Source organism: Hypomesus nipponensis, chromosome 1, assembly GCF_054491055.1.
Source record: "Hypomesus nipponensis isolate SF chromosome 1, ASM5449105v1, whole genome shotgun sequence".
NCBI lineage: Eukaryota > Metazoa > Chordata > Actinopteri > Osmeriformes > Osmeridae > Hypomesus > Hypomesus nipponensis.
Genome location: NC_140361.1, coordinates 14,119,063 through 14,137,347, shown reverse-complemented (window position 1 = coordinate 14,137,347; position 18,285 = coordinate 14,119,063). Strand labels below are relative to the sequence as shown.

At 53.4% G+C, this 18,285-nt stretch overlaps 1 protein-coding gene across 3 annotated transcripts in view; it reads right to left on the bottom strand.

Moving 5' to 3' along the window:
* Positions 1-819: 819 nt before the first annotated feature.
* LOC146302681 (teneurin-2-like) overlaps positions 820-18,285 on the bottom strand; it is a 118,135-nt gene continuing 100,669 nt past the window's right edge. For all 3 annotated transcript variants that reach the window (XM_084695974.1, XM_084695985.1, XM_084695992.1), the window contains 18 exons: positions 16,982-17,125; positions 15,811-16,060; positions 15,009-15,029; positions 14,566-14,795; positions 13,075-13,229; positions 12,644-12,745; positions 12,347-12,520; positions 11,554-12,194; positions 10,052-10,227; positions 8,276-8,511; positions 7,844-8,140; positions 7,005-7,562; positions 6,468-6,737; positions 5,888-6,298; positions 5,642-5,752; positions 5,232-5,499; positions 4,918-5,048; positions 820-3,277 (listed from right to left, as the gene is read on the bottom strand). In XM_084695974.1, coding sequence (XP_084552100.1) covers positions 2,540-3,277; positions 4,918-5,048; positions 5,232-5,499; positions 5,642-5,752; positions 5,888-6,298; positions 6,468-6,737; positions 7,005-7,562; positions 7,844-8,140; positions 8,276-8,511; positions 10,052-10,227; positions 11,554-12,194; positions 12,347-12,520; positions 12,644-12,745; positions 13,075-13,229; positions 14,566-14,795; positions 15,009-15,029; positions 15,811-16,060; positions 16,982-17,125 — 4,913 coding nt within the window. In that variant the 3' untranslated portion in view covers positions 820-2,539. The remainder of the gene's footprint in view (positions 3,278-4,917; positions 5,049-5,231; positions 5,500-5,641; positions 5,753-5,887; positions 6,299-6,467; positions 6,738-7,004; positions 7,563-7,843; positions 8,141-8,275; positions 8,512-10,051; positions 10,228-11,553; positions 12,195-12,346; positions 12,521-12,643; positions 12,746-13,074; positions 13,230-14,565; positions 14,796-15,008; positions 15,030-15,810; positions 16,061-16,981; positions 17,126-18,285) is intronic.

Here is an 18,285-nt window from a genome sequence, read left to right as displayed (position 1 = left end):
TGTGGTTGCTGATGTCTGTCTTAAGCTGAATCAAATGACAATAAACTGAATGCATTTTTGAAGGCGATTTATGTTTGATTGACTGTATTCTCGATGCCTGCAATGTTGTTATCATGCTGACCTTAACAAGTCTGATTTCATTATTGTTTTTAACACGCGTTTCTTTGACATGTAAAACAAATAATTGTGAAATCCAGATAAACTGATGAAACCAAATGACTTGGTAAATGCCTTTGCTTGACTTGAGAATCTTGCATTAAGAATAAATTATTCCTGAGACTGAAAAACCCGTCTGTCGTTTCATGCCTGTGATGCGTATCTGTATTTTTGTGTGTATGTTTGCTGAGGGAGAGCACATGTTCCTGTCAGACCCTTATGGAAATTGACTATTGAAGCTGCGTTTGTGACTGTGCGTGTGTGACAGAGAGAGTGAGGGAGTGTGTGTGTGTGTGTATTATAGATCTGTGTGTTTGTCTGTGTTTATTTATAACTGACTGGAATGTGACCTTGCCTCAGTGCTGTGGGGGTTTCTGTTTCGCAGGCTGGCACCTGATGCTGTTGTGGAACAGACCTGGAGCAGCAGAGTGGGTCAGACCAGAACAGACCTGGAACAGCAGAGCAACACTGGACAACTGCTCATCACATATAGATCAGGAAGGGGTGGAGCATACCGAAAAACAGAAGGGAGAGAAAGAGACAGATGTGGAAGACACCATGGTGGGAGGAACAGCCTCAGAGTGCAGAGTTAACACAGAGTTAACACAGAGTTAGCACAGAGTTAACACAGAGAACACACCAGACACAGGGACAGAACAGAGGTAAACAATTACGTTTTTTTTATTGATAAGATACCCCGAAGAGCCTCGTTTCAGTGAGTGTATAAGAACCACGTTCCTTCGTTAATACTGATTTGGTACATTATGACATCCACCACGAGTCTCTTCACAGTGACTAGGATCCTTGACTACGGTGTATGGGGACCTAGGACAGCAAGATCTCTGCATCAGAACCAAAACAAACCGTGGAAAACAACCATCAGGGGGTGGATACTGTAGATATGGGATATTAGAGAGTCACAGAACTCTAGAGTAGTAATACCAGCTAAAGGTTTGCACGTTACAAGCCACGTCCTCTTAGAAATATAAAACTTGATATTCTCGACAATGTTCTACTGTGCTGCATAAAGGTAAGTCTATACACTGTACATCGAGATATATTTTGAAAAACAGGTTTCACAGTTTTAAAGACTTTATTTAAAGTATAAACCATTTTAAAACACTTTCATACATAAATTATTATTTTTGAGTGTGACTAGTATTTGCTCTGACAGAAAATGTAAATCAATAAATAAAAAAAAACCCTAATGAACATTTATTACATATTTTACAAAAGAAAATAAATTAAGCAGTTAATGCTTGGTTTCTTTAATAAAACTGGTGACTCCTTCATGATTGTCATATAGTACTAACAATAATAAATAAATTAATAAAGAATAAAGTCGAAAATAAATAGTTTTTGATACTAGTTGCGCATGTTTTCCGGACTTGGTGTGGGTGTTTTGTTGGTCGTTCTGTACAGAAGTGCCTTTGTGAAAGTCTCACGATTCTACTGCGACTGAAACGTACAAAACTACTGCATCTAGAGTATAGGCGACACCCTGACCTGTAGTCTGACACATATTTAGTAGTATATTTCCTCTCCTCCTTTTCAAATAAAAACAACCGAGTGTGATATAGCCATTGATTTTTCCACGTAGTGTTTTTTTTTAAGAAAGTGTTTCATCTAAGTCGATAACCTTTAACATGTTTAAGGATGCCGTTAGTTTAGTGTTGATAGTTAATATATACTGCTGGAGCCAAGGACGTTTCTGTGGTGGAGAATGGGAGGCCTGAGACAGTGAGATGACTCGACGTTTACAGCATTTCACAACTGACGTTTCCAGTGCTTGTCGTCGTTGATGTTCTCCTTTGATCCAGTGTTGTGATCGGATGTACTGTGGTGGCTCTGCCTCCTTATTGGTCCCTTCTGCCTACAGTTCATTTGGGAGACAGGCCCCAGGGGAGAAGCCAGGACAACACAACTCTGCCCTGGTTCAGTCTGTCACCGCACACCCACAATGGGACCCAAAAAATATGGGTGAAAATATCAATATCTTTTTTAAAAAGGGGAATCTTCTTATTCATTAAGCAACAATTTACCTCTTCAAAGTTGGTCAGTGCTTCTTTTCCATTTCTTCAAAGTCTGTTTTCTACAAAGAAACGCTCAAATAAACACTTGCTTTTTTGCCTGTGGCAGTTAAATGAACGATAAAGACTTGTCTCTGATAAGTTCTTCTTTTCAAAAGTCCCTGCAGTGTTCAGTGAGTAACCCCGTTTGTTGGTGTGTTCTCCGCGACATCAGGGAGAAGAGAGAGGCTTGAGGAATCAGGGAGGGCCAAGGGAGAAAGAGGAGGAGGGAAAAGGGGCGAAGTGACGGGAAGGAGACGAGGACAGAAGCCCATGTGGAGTGCCAGTCCCACATGCCAAGTCCAGCAGGGCTGTTACCTCTTGCCCATCTCGTTCTGTCTCAGGAACTGGATGTTGGAGCTGCTGTCGGCCAGTTCGGGGTACTGCTCCACAGGCAGGACGTAGTAGCCGTCGTAGCTCTGGACCCTCCCCGTGGTCAGCAGCTGCTGCTTCTCCCCCTCCGTCCACAGCCGGCCGCCCTCCTTGCCGTCCCGCGCCCGCTGCTGTTCCCGGGCCCAGGCGCCCGCCAGCGCCCTCTGCCTCGCCAGCTCCAGCAGGCGCACCTTCTCCTCGTCCGCCACGTCTGGCGCCAGGCCGTAGCGCACCGTGAGCGCCAGCGACGGCACGGCAAACTCCACCGTGGCGCCCCTCCTGGAGCGCCCGCTCACCGTCACGTTGATGCCACCCTCCAGCGCCTTGCGCCCGTTGGTCAGGCCCAGCGCCAGCAGGTCGCTGTCGGCGGCGCCCACCTTGACGAAGAAGTGACAGTCCCTCCCGTCCTGGGTGTAGTGTGTGCCGTCCAGGTAGAGGGCACTGTTGAGGACCAGGGCCACCTTGCGGCTGTCCTCGCTGGCCATGGCCGACACGCCGGCCACCACGCGGCCCTCCTTCAGGGCCAGCATCATGCCCCGGCCGATGATGGGGGTGCTGGTGCCGAACCAGTGGCCCAGTTTATCCCTGCTGCCCCGGCGCTCCTTGTTGAGCAGGCGGCCCTCCAGCGCCATGAAGGCCTGGTTGTGGCGCTCAGCGGCCTGCTGGACGCCTGTGATCAGCTGCAGGGGCAAAGGGTTAGGGTCAGGGGGTTAGAGGGGGTTAGGGTCAGGGGGTTAGGGGGGTTAGGGTCAGGGGGTTAGGGGGGTTAGGGTCAGGGGGTTAGGGGGGTTAGGGTCAGGGGGTTAGGGGGGTTAGGGTCAGGGGGTTAGGGTCAGGGGGTTAGGGGGGTTAGGGTCAGGGGGTTAGGGTCAGGGGGTTAGGGTCAGGGGGTTAGGGGGGTTAGGGTCAGGGGGTTAGGGTCAGGGGGTTAGGGTCAGGGGGTTAGGGTCAGGGGGTTAGGGGGGTTAGGGTCAGGGGGTTAGGGGGGTTAGGGTCAGGGGGTTAGGGGGGTTAGGGTCAGGGGGTTAGGGTCAGGGGGTTAGGGTCAGGGGGTTAGGGGGGTTAGGGTCAGGGGGTTAGGGGGGTTAGGGTCAGGGGGTTAGGGGGGTTAGGGTCAGGGGGTTAGGGTCAGGGGGTTAGGGGGGTTAGGGTCAGGGGGTTAGGGTCAGGGGGTTAGGGGGGTTAGGGTCAGGGGGTTAGGGTCAGGGGGTTAGGGGGGTTAGGGTCAGGGGGTTAGGGGGGTTAGGGTCAGGGGGTTAGGGGGGTTAGGGTCAGGGGGTTAGGGGGGTTAGGGTCAGGGGGTTAGGGTCAGGGGGTTAGGGGGGTTAGGGTCAGGGGGTTAGGGTCAGGGGGTTAGGGTCAGGGGGTTAGGGGGGTTAGGGTCAGGGGGTTAGGGTCAGGGGGTTAGGGTCAGGGGGTTAGGGTCAGGGGGTTAGGGGGGTTAGGGTCAGGGGGTTAGGGGGGTTAGGGTCAGGGGGTTAGGGGGGTTAGGGTCAGGGGGTTAGGGTCAGGGGGTTAGGGTCAGGGGGTTAGGGGGGTTAGGGTCAGGGGGTTAGGGGGGTTAGGGTCAGGGGGTTAGGGGGGTTAGGGTCAGGGGGTTAGGGTCAGGGGGTTAGGGGGGTTAGGGTCAGGGGGTTAGGGTCAGGGGGTTAGGGGGGTTAGGGTCAGGGGGTTAGGGTCAGGGGGTTAGGGTCAGGGGGTTAGGGTCAGGGGGTTAGAGGGGGTTAGGGTCAGGGGGTTAGGGGGGTTAGGGTCAGGGGGTTAGGGGGGTTAGGGTCAGGGGGTTAGGGGGGTTAGGGTCAGGGGGTTAGGGTCAGGGGGTTAGGGGGGTTAGGGTCAGGGGGTTAGGGTCAGGGGGTTAGGGTCAGGGGGTTAGGGGGGTTAGGGTCAGGGGGTTAGGGGGGTTAGGGTCAGGGGGTTAGGGTCAGGGGGTTAGGGTCAGGGGGTTAGGGGGGTTAGGGTCAGGGGGTTAGGGTCAGGGGGTTAGGGGGGTTAGGGTCAGGGGGTTAGGGTCAGGGGGTTAGGGTCAGGGGGTTAGGGTCAGGGGGTTAGGGTCAGGGGGTTAGGGGGTTAGGGGGTGGAATGAGGGAGGGTTAGGGGTAATGGATAGGGTGGGGTTTGGTTGGAGTCAGGGGGTGATTAGGGACAGGAGAGGTATGGGTTGGGAGATAAAAAATAATTGGTTTACTTTATACTTTCAGACCTTTCCTCAACGTGTTGTGCAGCTTGAACCTATGTTAAAGTCTAAGAGGATGCTCTTATGCATGAATCGAGGAGCCCTGGCTTAAAGTGATCTGCGGTGCTATGGTACCAGACTGACCTGTCCGTTCTCACAATCCTGGCTGGCCTGCAGTTCATATGGCGGGTCTACGAAGTAGAGAGAGTGGCGAGGGAAGCCTGGGATGATGTTGCTGAGCTGGAAACCGAACATCACCAGCCAGCTCTTCACATCTGCAGCACAGGAACCAGAGCAGATGTTCACATGCACCGCAAACATGTTACGTTCAGGGAACACCAACACCTTCTACACAACAAACCATTTGGTTTGACCTTTACATGGTAGCCGAATCTCCATTTTACAAACACATTGTCCTCTGTGTATTTCACTCGGATGGTCGAATTGAATGGCAGTACCTGTCACATAATTCTTCACATCCAGCATGTCGCTGAGCGGGTTGTTGTTCTTGAACATGTACAGGTTGAAAGGCGCCGGATCCTTGCCGATCTTGGGCCAGATGGCGTAGTCAGGCGAGGTCCAGCGGCCCGCCAGCACATCGTAGTCCCGCTGGGTGAAGTGGACCAGCTTCGTGAGCGGGTCGTACAGGCCGCCGTGGAAGCCCACCACCAGCTGGAACTCCGGGTTCGAGTCCAGGTAGACCTCCCCATAGGCTGTGTACTGCACCTGAACACACCAACCAGGAAGTCCGTGTTTTGCGGGGCGTTTGTTTTTCTTTCAACAAAGGCTTTGAGAGTCTTCACTCGAATGTGTGAGCTGAACCCCCGACCCTGGAAGTGCACACGGCCTAGCCAGGTGTGACGGTTACCTGCTTGATCATCTGCCCGTTGCTGCTGAAGACGGCCAGCGGTGTGCCGGTGTTGTCAGAAGCGATGTAGTACTCCTCTCCACTGCTCACCTCCATAGCAAACAGGTGACCCTGAGGAACAGGAGCTAAGAGTCAGGCAGAACTACAAACCACTCCAACGACAATCCCCCTAACCCTAACCCATCCGCCTGTCCACACATCGGTCTACCCATCCCGTCATCCATCCAGGGAAGTGCCAGTCCTCACCTGCAGGTCGTAGTAGAGGGAAGCGATGTCGGAGCTGGAGTGGTTGAAGATGTGAGTGACCCTGGCCGGGTGGTTCAGGTTGGCGTAGAAGAACTGCAGGTGCTGCCCCAGGCTGTTTCGGGTGGACACCCTGCGGCCCAGCCCGTCGTAGCGGTACTGGACGCTCCAGCCTCCGGGCAAACGGCTGTAGGCCCGGAGCAGCTGGCCTTTGGAGTTGTAGTCGAACACGTCGGGCCCCCGCTGGCTCAGGAAGCCGTCCTCGTCCAGGCGGTACTGGACGTCCCCCAGGCGGGTGATGCGGTCCCTCAGGTCGTAGCGCAGTGGCATGATCCGCGCGCTGCTGCCGGGGTTGAGCAGGTGGAGGTTGCCGTTGAGGTCGTAACTGTAGCGCCAGGTGGACCAATCGTTGACCTAGAGGTTCACAAAGGCGGTTAACGTGGCCTGCCACGTAAAACAACTGGACCATCGCAAACATTCAAGCGACAATTGCACGCCACCGGACAGCTACACAAACAGCGAAAACCGTGGATTTCAACGCTATCCCCGGACAAACAAACATTGGACTTCCCCGGCCTCTGACCTTGACGCCGCTGAGCTGTCCATCTCCGTCGTACTCGTAGCGGTACTGAGTGGTGTTGGCGTACGGGCCGATCTTCAGCTCCCGCTTCACCACGCGGCCCATGCTGTCGTATTGCACCGTCATCCAGTACATGAGCGAGCGGAAGATCTCGTACTGGACCTCCTTGATGCGGCCGTGGGTGTCAAAGTGCTTGCTCAGCGTCATTACCGCGGTGGTGATGATCTGGTTGATGTCATAGTAGATGACCCCGAATTTGCCAAAGTGCTCCACCTGGGATGAGAACCCGACAGCCTTTAGGGTGGCGCGACCGACACCAAACATACTAATCCTGTTCCATTTCATCTTCTAAAACCACCTTGAAAAGGATTATAATAACTGCAATATATTTGAGGGAGCCACTTTGTGTGAGCGATGCCAGGTTCAAGTTTCTCTAAAAGCTTTTAGTTTGAATTACAATCGACTGGAATCAGTTCCATGGAATACAGTCAAAATACGAAAAACACAAGTTTCTCGTGTGTGGCGTGACTAGCGAGGTACCTTGCCAGAGATCTCGTCGTAGCGGTAGAGGTCGACAGGAAGGGGCGTCTCGCTGATCACCGGCTTCATGCTGGCGATGCGGAAGCTGTTATCGTGGTAGGTGTAGTCGAACCTGGCATTGACCATGCCCTCTTCGTTGAAGCGGTAGATCTGCTTGTCGACCAGCGGGCCCATCTTGCGGTAGCGGATGGTGCAGGAGAAGCCCCCGCTCTGCAGGTTGACCATTTTCAGCACTCCCGCCGTCTCGTCGTAGCCGAACGTGACGGCCGTGCTGTCGTACAGGATCTCCGCCAGCTTGGCCAGCTTGCCGTACTTGTAGAGGACGCGGCGGCCCGTGCCCAGGTAGTGGGTGGCCTGGGGACGTCCGTCCTCGCTGAAGTCGTGGATGACCGAGGCGTTGCTCTCGGGGGGGTTGTAGGTGTTGCGGATGTAGCCCAGGGACACGTGCGTGAACATGGTGTGGCGCGCCACGCTGGGCATGGTGACGGCCGTGACGCGGCCCGACGCGTCAAACTCGAAGATGTACTGTCTCTGGGACTGGAGGAGCAGTACCATTGACTACAGACAGGGGGAGACACAGGAGGACAGAGGAGGGAGAAAGAACAGAAAGAGAGAGGAAAAGAGAGAGAGGAAAATAGAGAGCGAGAGAGGAAGCGGTAAATAAAGGAAGACAGAGAGGGAGAGAGACAAAAAAGAGAGAAAAAGAGAGAGAGGAGGACAAATCCTAAATGAGCCACGACTGCTTTCACATGAAATATCCAGTTTGATCGCGTAAACAGCAACGGTCGCGGCAGCTTTGACGAGGCAAATCTCCCCACCAATTCCAGCTTGTCCCTCACCTTGTCCAGGTAGCTGTAGCTCCACACCTTGCCGTCCACGAAGGAGCGCGACAGGATGCGGCCCTGCGGGTCAAACTCGGTCCGCTCGCTCATGCTGCCCCTCTGGAGCCCCACCAGTTGACCCGTGGACGAGTACGACACGTTGACCACCGCTAGGCTGCTGCTAGGCAACCACATGGCGGGCCGGCCCTGGACGTCGTACATGATGCGCAGCGTGAACTTGCGGTGGTCGTCGTAGATCTTCTCCGTGCGCGTGTTGCGGTCAAAGTCGATGGAGAGGAGGTTGCGTCCGTGGGCCTGAGGGGGGAGACCAGGAAAGAGGGAGGGAAGGATGGAAGGTGCCGGAGAGGGGAGGGAGCATTGTCGTCACTCAAATCCCATACGTTCTTGAGACACGCAGACAGAGCAGGAAGTGATGCCATTTCAACCCACCCTCAGCTTCCTGCCGAAGACGGTGACCTTGCCCTTGGTCTGTTCCTTGCGGAGCCGCCACTCGATGGAGTTGAGGCCGTTGTCGGTGGGCAGGGTGATGTTGCGGCGCCCGATGGTGGGGCTGACAGAGCCGGCCAGGATGTGAGGCTCCGTGTGGAAGCTGATGCCCATGCCGTTGGCGTACATCACCCTCAGGGTCCCGTTGTTACACAGCTGGTAGCTGTTCCTCACCTGGTCTGTAGGGGGAGACAGAGGGACTTTAGGTTTTTGGGTTCAATGCAAGGGAAGACGGCGAGGCACCGTCCGTTTTTTTTTTCTGGTTCCCTGTTCTGTCACAGAATTTCTGAGAAGCAATTTATGACACGCAGTGAGAGAGAGAGAGAGAGAGAGAGAGAGAGAGAGAGAGAGAGAGAGAGAGAGAGAGAGAGAGAGAGAGAGAGGGAGTCTGACTGCAACGATGACAATCAACATAAGATAAAGATGTTTTTCCCCCACTTCAAAATATCTGCCAAATGCAAAAGGAAGAGTCTTTGAGTCTTTTATTTCATTTACAAAAGGCGTGCGGCGTAGTGTGTGGGTGTGTGCTGGGGGATGTGACGCCTGCTGGCTTTGATCCTCCACCATAAACGGCAGTAATCCATAAAACCAATTTGTTCCAAACCTCCAGGCAGTGTTTTAACAACACTTCCAACAGACAAAGTAATGTCTCCATCTCTCCTTCAGAGAGAGAAAGAAGAGAGACAGGGTAGAGACGGACAGAACGACAGACGGGGAGAAGGGAGGGAGGAAGAAAACAAGAGAAGGAAAGAGACAGAGAGAGGAGAAGACAAAGAAAGCGACCGAAAGACAGAGAGAGAGAGAGAGAGAGAGAGAGAGAGAGAGAGAGAGAGAGAGAGAGAGAGTGAGAGAGAGTGAGAGAGATGGCGTGTTTTCCAGTCCAGTCCACGTCAGCAGAACTTTGTGCTGAAACGCACACCCCACACAGAGAGAGGAAGCTGAAAGGACTGCAGATTGCCGAGGATGCTTTCCTCTATATAAATCTGTAAGTGAGCCACTCTGTTAAGCTCCGCCTGCAGGAGTCATTCATCCATCACCTCATTGGTGGGGTCAAGGGAAGGGAAGCCAATCATTCCTTCACTTTCTGCCTTCTAAACTAGAATAAGCTGAGGGATCATGGGAGGTGTGTGTATGCGTGTGTATGCACTGGGGTATAAAGAAGAGAATATACTGTTGCGACAGGCAATGAATTTCATTGAAATTATATTCATCACGTAAAAGCATGAAGCAGCGATCTCTGGGGTTTTAAAGAATACACACTCTGTAATCTCACTCTGAAAAAGGAGAGACAGAGAGAGAAAGAGAGAGAGAGAGAGAGAGAGAGAGAGAGAGAGAGAGAGAGAGAGAGAGAGAGAGAGAGAGAGAGAGAAAGAGAGGGAGGGAGGGAGGGAGAGGGCCTTGGGGTTCTCTATTTTCAGACAGAATATTAATATTATTTAATTATTTATAATAAAATACATTCTATAAGCTGATCTAAGGCTACCCATTTGAGTAGACATGAAGAATATCTATTTCTCCACATACCAAGAGTGGTGTGTGTGTGTACTTTGTGTGTACTTTGTGTGTGCGTGTGCATGTAGTGTGTGTGCTTAGGGATGGTGTGTGTGTACGCATATCTGTATATGTGTGTGTGTGCATCAATGTGTGTGTGTGCGCATACGGCATGTGTTTGTGTCTGCGAGTGTGTGTGTGTGTGTGTGTGTGTGTGAGGGACCCCACCTTGCACCACGCTGTAGGAGGCCTCCACGGACGACAGGTTGGTGATGACGGTGACGTCATCGTCCCTGCTGGAGCTCTCGATGTCGATGTTGATGGAGCGCTCGATCTCGCGGTGCAGGCTGGTCACCATGCCCGTGGGGTAGGTCACGTTGGTCAGACGGCCCTCGCTGTCGTACCTGCTCGTGGAGACAGCAGAGAGACGGTTGGTGCACACCTGCACGCGTAGACAGCACACACACACACACACACACACACACACACACACACACACACACACACACAGGGACTGAGCAACACACACACACACACACAAACACAGTAAATATTCCCTTAAGTCTTTTAAGTGGAGAGGAAGTGAGATCAGAACACTTTTACCATTCTGCACTGGACTTTGATTCTGTATCAAACACTCTGACGGAATGTTCTGGAAGGAGAAGCCCCGCACCCCCTCAGAGGGAAGGCTTCAGCGGACCAGAGGGAATACAGAACACAGACGGTCTCAGAGGGCCTGTCTGTCAGATCTCTGATCTCACAACAGAGACTCGGCTGTCCTCAGGAACAGGCAGAACAGTTCCCAAAGCTAACACTAGGGGGAGACAGTGGGCCGTGTATATCGGCCGTGGAGAGAGGAGCGAGACACTTTGACTTTCAAGATATCTTCGTTGGGCAGACAAAAAGAGCGAGAGAAGGGGAGCTCATGTTGGATTAGGACAGTGGTTCCCAGTCCTTTTTGACTCGTGACCCCATTTTGAAATCGTCAAACTCGAGTGAGGCCAGCCATACAAAACAATTACACTTTTATGCTAAAATATATTGTTTTTGATCATGTAATCATTTGAAATACTTTGCTGCAAGTACACGTTCCGATGAGACCACATTCAGGATGTTTATTGTATGTTATTGTGGAGCCAGGCAGAATAGCCAGGACGGGCCATAGATTAGTGAACAGCATGAGGATTTTATCTTTCCGTCTCAACAATGGTGTGCAGGGTGGTAGCATTTGCAAGACTTAGCGGGATAGATCTCCTCAAAAGATGCTTTTAAAGCTCCCTCGCTGACAATCATCGCCTTTTTGGGGAACAGGTTATTCAGCTCGGCATTTTATATTTCTTTTCAAGGAAAGATTTTGGTTTGCCAACATATTCTATGTGTTGTATCTCAGGGTCGGGAACCACAGCGTTAAAACCACAGCATTAGAACCTCATGCATTTTACATTCCATGTTGTCTCATGTTCACACGGATGGATTGGCAGATCCCTCCGTGTGCGCATGAACACACACACACACACACACACACACACACACAGCCACACATGCACCGTGGTGAATGCATCAACACAAACACAAGTCTCAGCCTGTGTGCACAATCACTCTCACTCTCTCACACACACGCACACACAGAAACACACACACACTAACACAAACAGCCACGGCCTACACACACAGTCGCACGCACCCACGCACACGCACACACCCACGCACACACACACACACACACTCACTGGTAGAAGGTGGTCCAGCCGGTCTCGTCAGCCTTGGTGGCCAGCAGGCCCGAGTTCCCGGCGTAGGCCAGCAGCGCCACCTCCTGGCCCTGGGCCGTCACGCTCTTCAGCCCCCCGGCGGGGTCCAGCCCCAGGCTCACCACCTGGTTCTCTGGCAGCAGCAGCAGCCTCAGCAGGCCCCCCCCGGCCCCCCCCTGGCCCTCCCTCCTCACGCGCACCGTGTTGTTGCAGCTGTCCGCCACCGCGGCCAGCTCGCCGTCCGCGCCGTACGTGAAGTTGTAGAGCGGCTCGCCCGTCACCAGGCTCACCGTCTGCAGGTGGAGCCCCTCGCCGCTGAACACGTACAGCTCCTGTTCCCGCGGCGACGCCACCTCGTACGGCCCCGCCCCCGACGGGCTGGCCACCGCCCCCGACTGCGAGGGCACGGGCCGGTTGGCCCGCACGGCTCGGATGCGGATGTTGTTGAGGTCGGCGACGAACAGCGTGCCGTCGGGCGACACGGCGAGCGAGGCGGGCGAGTTGAGGCCCGCGTCCGGGGCGTAGCCGTCGTCGCCGTAGAAACAGTTGCAGTTGACGTCGTTCTTGCAGTCGCAGTCAGAGGCGGCGCCCGCCAGCAGGGAGATCTCCCCGTTGGTGCTCACCTGAGGGACAAACAGAACGGACGGCGGAAGGAGATTCGTTAATGCCACACACGAGGAGGCCGCGACACACATTAGGATCGTCATATCTGTCGCCGTTATCCTGACAGGCTAGCTTGTTGACATCTGTGGTAAATACAGTCCTCTATGTCTACCTGTCTGACACGGTTGATCTTTTTCTCGTCCGTCTCGGCGATGTACAGGATGCCGGTGTGTGATAGGGCGATGGCTGTGGCGCTCTCCAGGGCGGCATGGATTGCCAGCTTGCTGAGGCTGTAGTCTATACCCGGCACCTGGCAGTGCATGGGCCGCCCCGCGATGATGCTCACCTGAGGAACACCCAGCAGTTCAAATCAAACCGGTCCCCGTCAGGGCGATTTCAGCAGGAATGTGGCTTTGGGTCTGTTTGATTTTATATGCCCCATTTCGGAGGGCAGAGGGAGTGTTCAGACCTGGTGGTTCTCAGTGATGCGCAGGATGACGTTGTTCTCCAGCACATAGAGAGAGTTGTCCATGGGGTTGACTGCCAGGTCTGTTGGCCACTCCAGGCGAACCTGAGGGACACAGAAGGTTCCTGTCACAGCTGTTCCTCCCTCCCTACATCCCCCTCTTCGTCCATCCTTCTTTCCTCCCTTCATCCCTCTTTACTTCTTACCATTCCCCCATCATAATACAAACCTTGCCCTCCCTTGCCCTCCCTTGCCCTCCCTCCCTCCCTCCCTCCCTCCCTCCCTCCCTCCCTCCCTCCCTCCCTCCCTCCCTCCCTCCCTCCCTCCCTCCCTCCCTCCCTCCCTCCCTCCCTCCCTCCCTCCCTCCCTCCCTCCCTCCCTCCCTCCCTCCCTCCCTCCCTCCCTCCCTCCCTCCCCCCCCCCTCCGCCCCTACCTGGCTGACGTCCATGCTGGCGTCACAGCTGAGTGGTCTCACGGCGGTGAGGTCGTTGGCGCCTAGCAGGGTGGAGATGATGCCGTTCTGGTCCACCTTGCGGATCATGGTGGCATCCACAAAGTACATCAGCCCGTTTTTATCCACAGCAATACCTGAGAGACAAAACAAATAGGGAGAGACAGACAGTTAGACAGACAGGGAGGTAGACCGGTGAACAGACAGGTAAACAGACAGACAGACAGACAGACACAAGGTAGACAGACAGGTGCACAGACAGACAGGCAGGCAGACAGACAGGTGTACAGGAGACCCCAGACAGCCAGACAGCGTTACACCTTCAGGGCTTCATACAAGGTGGGTTTCGTTCAACCACAGCAGCTCCACTGATGTGTTGCAACCCCAGACTGTCCTAGTTTATTTCCCTCAGTGTCTGCTTATCTGGTTCCCTTCCTCACTGACATCTGTCTTTCTTTATTCATTTTACTCTACTTCTCTTCTCTCTTCTCTCTTCTCTCTCTCTCTCTCTCTCTCTCTCTCTCTCTCTCTCTCTCTCTCTCTCTCCATAGCTTCTGTGACATGTCAGCCGTGACAATCTCACCAAGAGCAGACAGAAAGAAGCTTTATTTAGGCAACTATAACCAGGCCCTAAAAATACGATTGAGAAGAGAGGGAGAGGAATACAAAGGCAGGGAGAGGTAGAGGGAGGGAGAAAGAGAGGGGAGGAAGAGATGGGGGAGAGTGGAGGAGAGAGACAGAGACAGAGAGAGGGGTAGAGAGAGGGGCCGGGAGAGAGAGAGAGAGAGAGAGAGAGAGAGAGAGAGAGAGAGAGAGAGAGAGAGAGAGAGAGAGAGAGAGAGAGAGAGAGAGAGAATGTGTCAGTAGAGAGGATGAGGGCAGGGAGAGGGCAGACTGATGAGAGCTGGCTGGCTGTGCTTCTGTCTGACAGGAGAAAGGGAACTAGAACCTCTGTTGTCACGCACCCACATGCACAGACACACGTACAGACACACACACACACAACACACACACACACACAGACACGCACACACTCACACACACAGAGACCCGCACTCACCCACTCACACACACAGGAAATGTGCCATCTCTGACAGTTTGGTGTCATATTGTTCCTATTCTTTTATCCAGACTGCACCTCGCCATGAAAATGACTCCATTAATAAAAGCAACTTGTACTCTAATCTGGTTTATAACCTGCTTCTGGTACTGTTCTGATTTAGTTGGAATAAAACATCAGACAACAGATTCATGAAACTGTCATCATGAAGGAAGATGCCACCACAGGTTTCACTGATGTATGTACGTTTAGTGTTCTGGAACATTCTGAGGGGTTTCAACTACTATCAGTATCGGCTGTGTGTTTATTTTCCATCCATCTGATACTTGTATCTATCTGGTGTACTGGGCTACTAATATTCACTACCATCGTAGCCCACATCAACGGACTACATTTCCCATGTTACATCTCACCTTTGGGGCTCATGAGGGTGGCCTCGGTGGCCTTGCCCCCGTCCCCACAGCGCTCGTCGAAGGGCAGACACTGCTCGCCCGTCCCGGCGACCACCTCCGCGTTGTCCGACAACAGACGGGCGGCCGTCAGCGAACGCACGCGGTAAATACGCCGCGAGTTGGTGTCTGAGATGAACAACGCCCCTGTCACCGGGTCAACCGCGAGGAAGTACTTGTGGGTGGGGTTGTTGCTAAGGGAGAGGGGGGTCGGGGGGGAAAGGAAAGGGTTAAAACCAACAGCTTGTGAACAGTAGACTTCACTGAGGACACATGTTGTAAATGAGCTGATGGAAATGACCTCGTGTGTCTGTCAAGACCTCTTTTTTGCTACATGTGTTCCAACGTTCATGTTTACATTTAGACTTGGAAATGTATAGACCAACTGGGAGAAGGAGACTTCTCACCTGTGCCTGAAATCCTTGTTCCTTCAACGGTTAGCGAGAGAGAGATGGAGAGAGACGGAGGGAGATAGATAGAGCGGGAGATAGAGAGAGTGAGAGAAAGAGAGAGAGTGTGACAACAGAGCAAATGTTAATTCTAGCTCAGTATGGAGAGGGGAGCAGGGAACAGAGCATAGTGTGAACAGAAAGCTTAAATACGGTAAAAACCCCCAGGAGAGATGGTTATCTGGTGCACTGTGTGATTCTATCTCCATTTCCTTTCCTCCTTGGAGCTTTGCATGCTTTCATGCTGCTCTCTGAGGGGTCGCATCCAGAGTGTTCTCCATGCTGCACAGAGGCTGAGTCCTCTTCTTACTCCCCCCACTCCTCACCTCCTGTCCTCTCCTCTTCTTACTCCCCCCTCTCCTCACCTCCCGTCCTCTCCTCTTCTTACTCCCCCCTCTCCTCACCTCCTCTCCTCTTCTTACTCCCCCCTCTCCTCACCTCCTGTCCTCTCCTCTTCTTACTCCCCCCTCTCCTCTCCTCCTCTCCTCTTCTTACTCGCCCCTCTCCTTTCCTCTCCTCGCATCCTCCCCTTCCTCTTCTCCTCTCCTCCTTTCCTCTACTGTCCTCCAACAGCTCCACCTCTCCTCTCCTTACTTCCCCCTCTCCTCGCATCCTCCCCTTCCTCCTCTCCTCACCTTCTATCTTCACATCACCTCCTCCCCTGGCTTTGCTCCTCAACCAAGCCCTCAGTTTTTGCCCTTCTTTCTCCCCCCCTCCCCCTCTCTCCCCCCCCCTCCCTCCATGCCCTCGTTCTCCCTACCTCAGTTCCAGTATGCCCGTGGTATTCATGGATGGGTACACCCGCCGCACAAAGTTCAGGTCGCCAACATAGAGGCTGCCGTCGATGCCGGTCGCCAGGGCGACGGGCGCTAGGAGCTTGTTGCCGTCGGCGAGACCGTTGCAGCTGGGACAGGATATGCTGCGACGCCGCCCATTTCCCATGACGCTGCTGATGACCGGGGGCTGCTCCGACACAAAGATGTTCTCCCCACTGCCCTTATGGAGGATACCTGGAGAGAGAGAGGAGACAGAGGAGGAGAGAGAGAGATGAGAGAGATGAGAGAGAGAGAGAGAGAGAGAGAGAGAGAGAGAGAGAGAGAGAGAGAGAGAGAGAGAGAGAGGAGAGAGATAGAGAAAGAGAGAGAGAGATGAGAGAGAGAGGAGAGAGAGATGAGAGAGAGAGAGAGAGAGATGAGAGAGAGAGAAGAGAGACATGAGAGAGAGAGAGTGAGAATATGCAAGTATTAAAGTGCTTAATCGACGCTGTGTAGATGTGTGTATATGTGTGTGTGTGTGTAGCACTAGCGGTAATTGCTCTTGAGGCCTTGTCATCCTCAGACGTGGTGACCATCACAGCAAATCCCTTTTGACTCTTGACTCTCTCTTTAAATCGGCTCTGTGGAGAGAAATGTCGTGTGTGTGTGTGTGCACGCGCGTCTGCATCTGCTAAGTTATGTGCAGAAAACAGACAATCAGACTAGACCTGTTTACTGGCATGCTTAAAGGTCTGTGTTCTCATCCAATTAGAGGGAGACACAGTGTGTCCACAGTCTCGTTACTGCATTGATTGTCACAGCAGGTGAGCGTCAATGTTTTCCCTCCCAGCCAGCCTCTAAGACAGCAGGCAGACACGAGGGAAGCCACTGGGGAATTAAGGACTTATACAATCAACCTGACAGCGTGTTGACTTTTGAAGTGTGAATTTATCTGTGGATCTGTGTGTGTGTAAGCCAGAGTACCCTGAGTTCTTTTCACCGTGCTTGTAGATGTGTGAGAGTACATTGCGCAAACAGAATGTATACGTGCGCATGTGTGTCTGCGTGCCTGTGCGTGTGTGTGTCTGCATGTATGTGTGTTTGGACGTGGGCGTGTGGATGTATGCGTGTGTATCGTACGCGTGTGTCTGTGTGTGTGTGTGTGTGTGTACTCACCACTGCGCGTGTTGAGGATGTGGTGTTTGTCCAGGGACCAGCCCCCCAGGTTGGAGGGGTCCAGCTCAAAGCCCTGCAGAACTGCCGTCCTCTTCTCCCACAGGATCAGGCTGGCACACGACTCGTATTCATACCCCACCGACACTGCAGACACACACGGGGGGGGGGGGGGGATGGATGGAGGGATGGAGGGAGGGATGGATGGAGGGATGGAGGGATGGATGGGGGGTCGGATGGAGGGATGGAGGGATGGAGGGATGGAGGGAGGGATGGGTGACGAGATGGGGGGGACGGATGCGGAAACGGGAGAGAGAAAAACCCGTTGAGGTCTCTGAGGACACGTCTGCAGAACGCGGGGACAGACATGCTCCTGGGAACGGCACGCTACACTGCAGTGCCTGCGGCAGAATCAGTGGTCAGACCTCCACCGCCAGCAGCATCCAAGTAGGAACAGCAACAGATGGAGCCGTACAGTTCCTCGACTTCTCTCTCATGCTCATAAGAGGGGCCCAGATGCTAGTTAGCACCTGTGTCCATCGCGGTGGTAACACTCAGCCGACACTTCCTTCTGGCGTTAAATCAGTTAATACCCTGCTAATTGGACAGCCGGCATGTTAGGTCGCCCACTCAGAAAGACGCCCTTGCCACCATGGTATCCATCGACCCTTGTAGCAAGACCAGTGTGGCTTCATCACGCCAGTGCGGGCGTGTTGTCGTCATTAGCATACATGTTGGAGGTGAGGTGTGGCATGGTTACCAGTGCGGGCATGTAGGCCTATAAGTTGATGTGAAGACATGGTTAAAAGAAGACTGCTGGGAGCATTCAAACGCACATCATACGTAACAGGATGCTGTAGTTAGCATCATGCCAGCCCAGCTAGTACTGCCAGAGTTAGCTTGGACGAGCCTCGCTCCACAAATTACACGCGGCTCCAGTCTGGTGTACTTTGGTGCACTTGAAAAACGAAAACATCCAACACTTCCTCCACTTCCTCCACTCCAAATGTGTCGAGTATGACAACATCTGGGCCGGCTGTAGACTACAGCCGGCACCAGGAACGTCAATACGAATATATTCCACATATTTAATCCACTTGCTCGCTCGGCCCGTTTCCTCCAGACACACAGCAGGAGAGTGGAGGGTCTGACAGCAGCTGGGAGACTGTGTGACAGGAAGCCAGGGGAGCAGCGAGGGCCCTTCCTGCTCGCTCTGCTAACCGCTTAGCGCCGACGCTAACCAGCCCTGACGGCTAATAGCCCTCCGCTGGCTGGCTGGCTGACTGGCTCGGGCATGAGCGGCGCTG